This window comes from Salvelinus sp. IW2-2015, unplaced genomic scaffold (genome assembly GCF_002910315.2).
Source record: "Salvelinus sp. IW2-2015 unplaced genomic scaffold, ASM291031v2 Un_scaffold12244, whole genome shotgun sequence".
Taxonomy (NCBI): domain Eukaryota; kingdom Metazoa; phylum Chordata; class Actinopteri; order Salmoniformes; family Salmonidae; genus Salvelinus; species Salvelinus sp. IW2-2015.
In genome coordinates this window covers 1-2056 of record NW_019953500.1, presented here as the reverse complement: position 1 = coordinate 2056, position 2056 = coordinate 1, and the positions used below count along the sequence as shown (strand labels likewise).

The window sequence follows — 2056 nt, the reverse complement described above, 5'->3', positions numbered from 1 at the left end:
CTGATATGAGGGGAGACATGAGACCTGATATTAGGGGAGATATTCAGGGGATATGAGACCCGATATGAGGGGAGACATTCGAGGGGACATGAGACCTGATATGAGGGGAGACATGAGACCTGATATTAGGGGAGACATTCGAGGGATATGAGGGGTGACATTCGAGGGGATGAGACCTGATATGAGGGAGACATTCGAGGGGACATGAGACCTGATATATGGGAGACATTCGAGGGGACATGAGACCTGATATTAGGGGAGACATTCGAGGGGACATGAGACCTGATATTAGGGGAGACATTCGAGGGATATGAGAGGTGGGCCAGATATAGACCGGACATAAGGCCAGATCACATGAGACCAGATATCAGGGGGCCGGACAGGGCTGAGTTCTCTCTCCTGCTCCCCCACGAGCCTTGGGACACGGCGGCACGGACCAGGACAAACCAGGCAACAGCCATCACCCTGTGGGAGGAGAGATACAGGAAGCAGAGAAACAGGACAGCGTTGACGGTAAGGATCATCTAGAATCACAAACTACTAGCCTGATCCCAGAACAGTTGGTGTGACAGTGACCATGGGAGCTGGCAACAACAGCCTTGTCCCATATCTGTTTGTCTATGTTTGTGTTGATATGGTAGCAGGTTAATGAGTGAGTTTATTTGTTTGTCCTCAGACGAAGATGAAGCGAAGGCGGATGACGCTGTGTCGGTGGTGTCTGGGCGGGGAGGAGTACGCCACCATCAGTGATGACGAGTTGGATGAGATCTTGGCGGACAGCGCCCAGAGAGAGAGAGATGGCCAGGAAGAAGAGAAGACGCCAGGTACAATACTGAGAACAGGACTACACAGTCCTTCTGGCTGAGAACAGGACTACACAGTCCTTCTGGCTGAGAACAGGACTACACAGTCCTTATGGTTTGCCAGCGGGTTGCCAGGTCATGAGAAATTCTTGTCCAATGGCTCCTCGAACCAGCTCAAAACTTGCCCAATATCACACACCTGGCACCCTGTCTAGTCTGCAGTTACCGCGCTCCCTTTCCCGCTCTCGTTCGTGCTGCTGCAGGAGACCCTCGGGCAGAAGCCGCTCTCTCTCACCCCGCATGTCACGGAGATCACGCTCTCTCATTTGCTCTCTGTTGCCTCCACGCATGAGGAGGGGTTCACGGCCCCTCCCACCCCACTCCCGTGGCCCCTCGGGCTCCCAGTCTCTCTGCTGCCCCTGCTGCTGGAGAGGAGGTAGTGGCCCCGGAGGCCCCTGTTGCTGTCGGAGGTCCTTGCGCTCACGCTCCCTCTCAAACTGTTCCCGCTCCCTCTCTCTCTCCCTCTCACGCTCTCGGCCGTCGTAGGACCCGGCCCGCGACTGCACCTGACGCTCTGACTCAGGGGAGCTACGTCTGGAGCTGTGGCTGCGAGAGTCCTGCCGGTCTGGGAAGGAAAACCAGCAGAAATGTAATAAAACAGATATAATATCAATCAAACTAGTAAGGAGCTTCACTGTTTTCAACTAAACCTGTTAAAAGTATGTGTCTCGCGTACCTGAGGAGGTGCTGCGACTGGGCTCTCCTCTCCTCAGCTGGTCGATGCGTGACTTCCGCTCCTCTCCCCTCGCCACCGGAGGCTCTGTGACCACTGGTCCCCTCTCTCTCTCACCACGCTCCCTGTCTCGCTCCCTTTCTCGTTCCCGGTCTCGGGAGTTGCCCCCCTGGAGCTGGTGTCCTCTCCTGGGTCGGCCTGGTCCTTGGCCCTGCTGAGGGTCCTCTCTGTGGGCTGACTCGTTGGAGGGAGAGCGGAGACGTCTGGATGAGGCCCTGCTTTGGTTGCTTCCCATACTGCTGCTCCTCTTCTGCTCCGGAGGAGGCTTCCTCAGCAGGGGCTGGGACATGAGGGGCTGGGGGGGCAGGGTCGGTAGTAACATAGGAGGGTCCTGGGACAGCAGAGGGGCGATGGGCAGGGGAACAGGCCTCTCCATCCTCTCCCTCTCCTTGCCCCCCCTCGGACCTCCTCTCCTGGGAAGAGCTTCGGTCGGAGTCCTCTCAGTGGGGACTGTGGGGGG

At 57.1% G+C, this 2056-nt stretch overlaps 1 protein-coding gene across 1 annotated transcript; it reads right to left on the bottom strand.

The window, feature by feature from the left end:
* Window positions 1-994: 994 nt before the first annotated feature.
* Window positions 995-2050, bottom strand: LOC112080149 (zinc finger CCCH domain-containing protein 13-like). The gene is made up of 2 exons (XM_024145914.1): window positions 1540-2050; window positions 995-1428 (listed from the first exon to the last, which is right to left on the bottom strand). The coding sequence occupies exons 1-2, from the start codon at window positions 1970-1972 to the stop codon at window positions 995-997; spliced, it is 867 nt and encodes a 288-aa protein (XP_024001682.1). The 5' UTR covers window positions 1973-2050.
* Window positions 2051-2056: the final 6 nt, after the last annotated feature.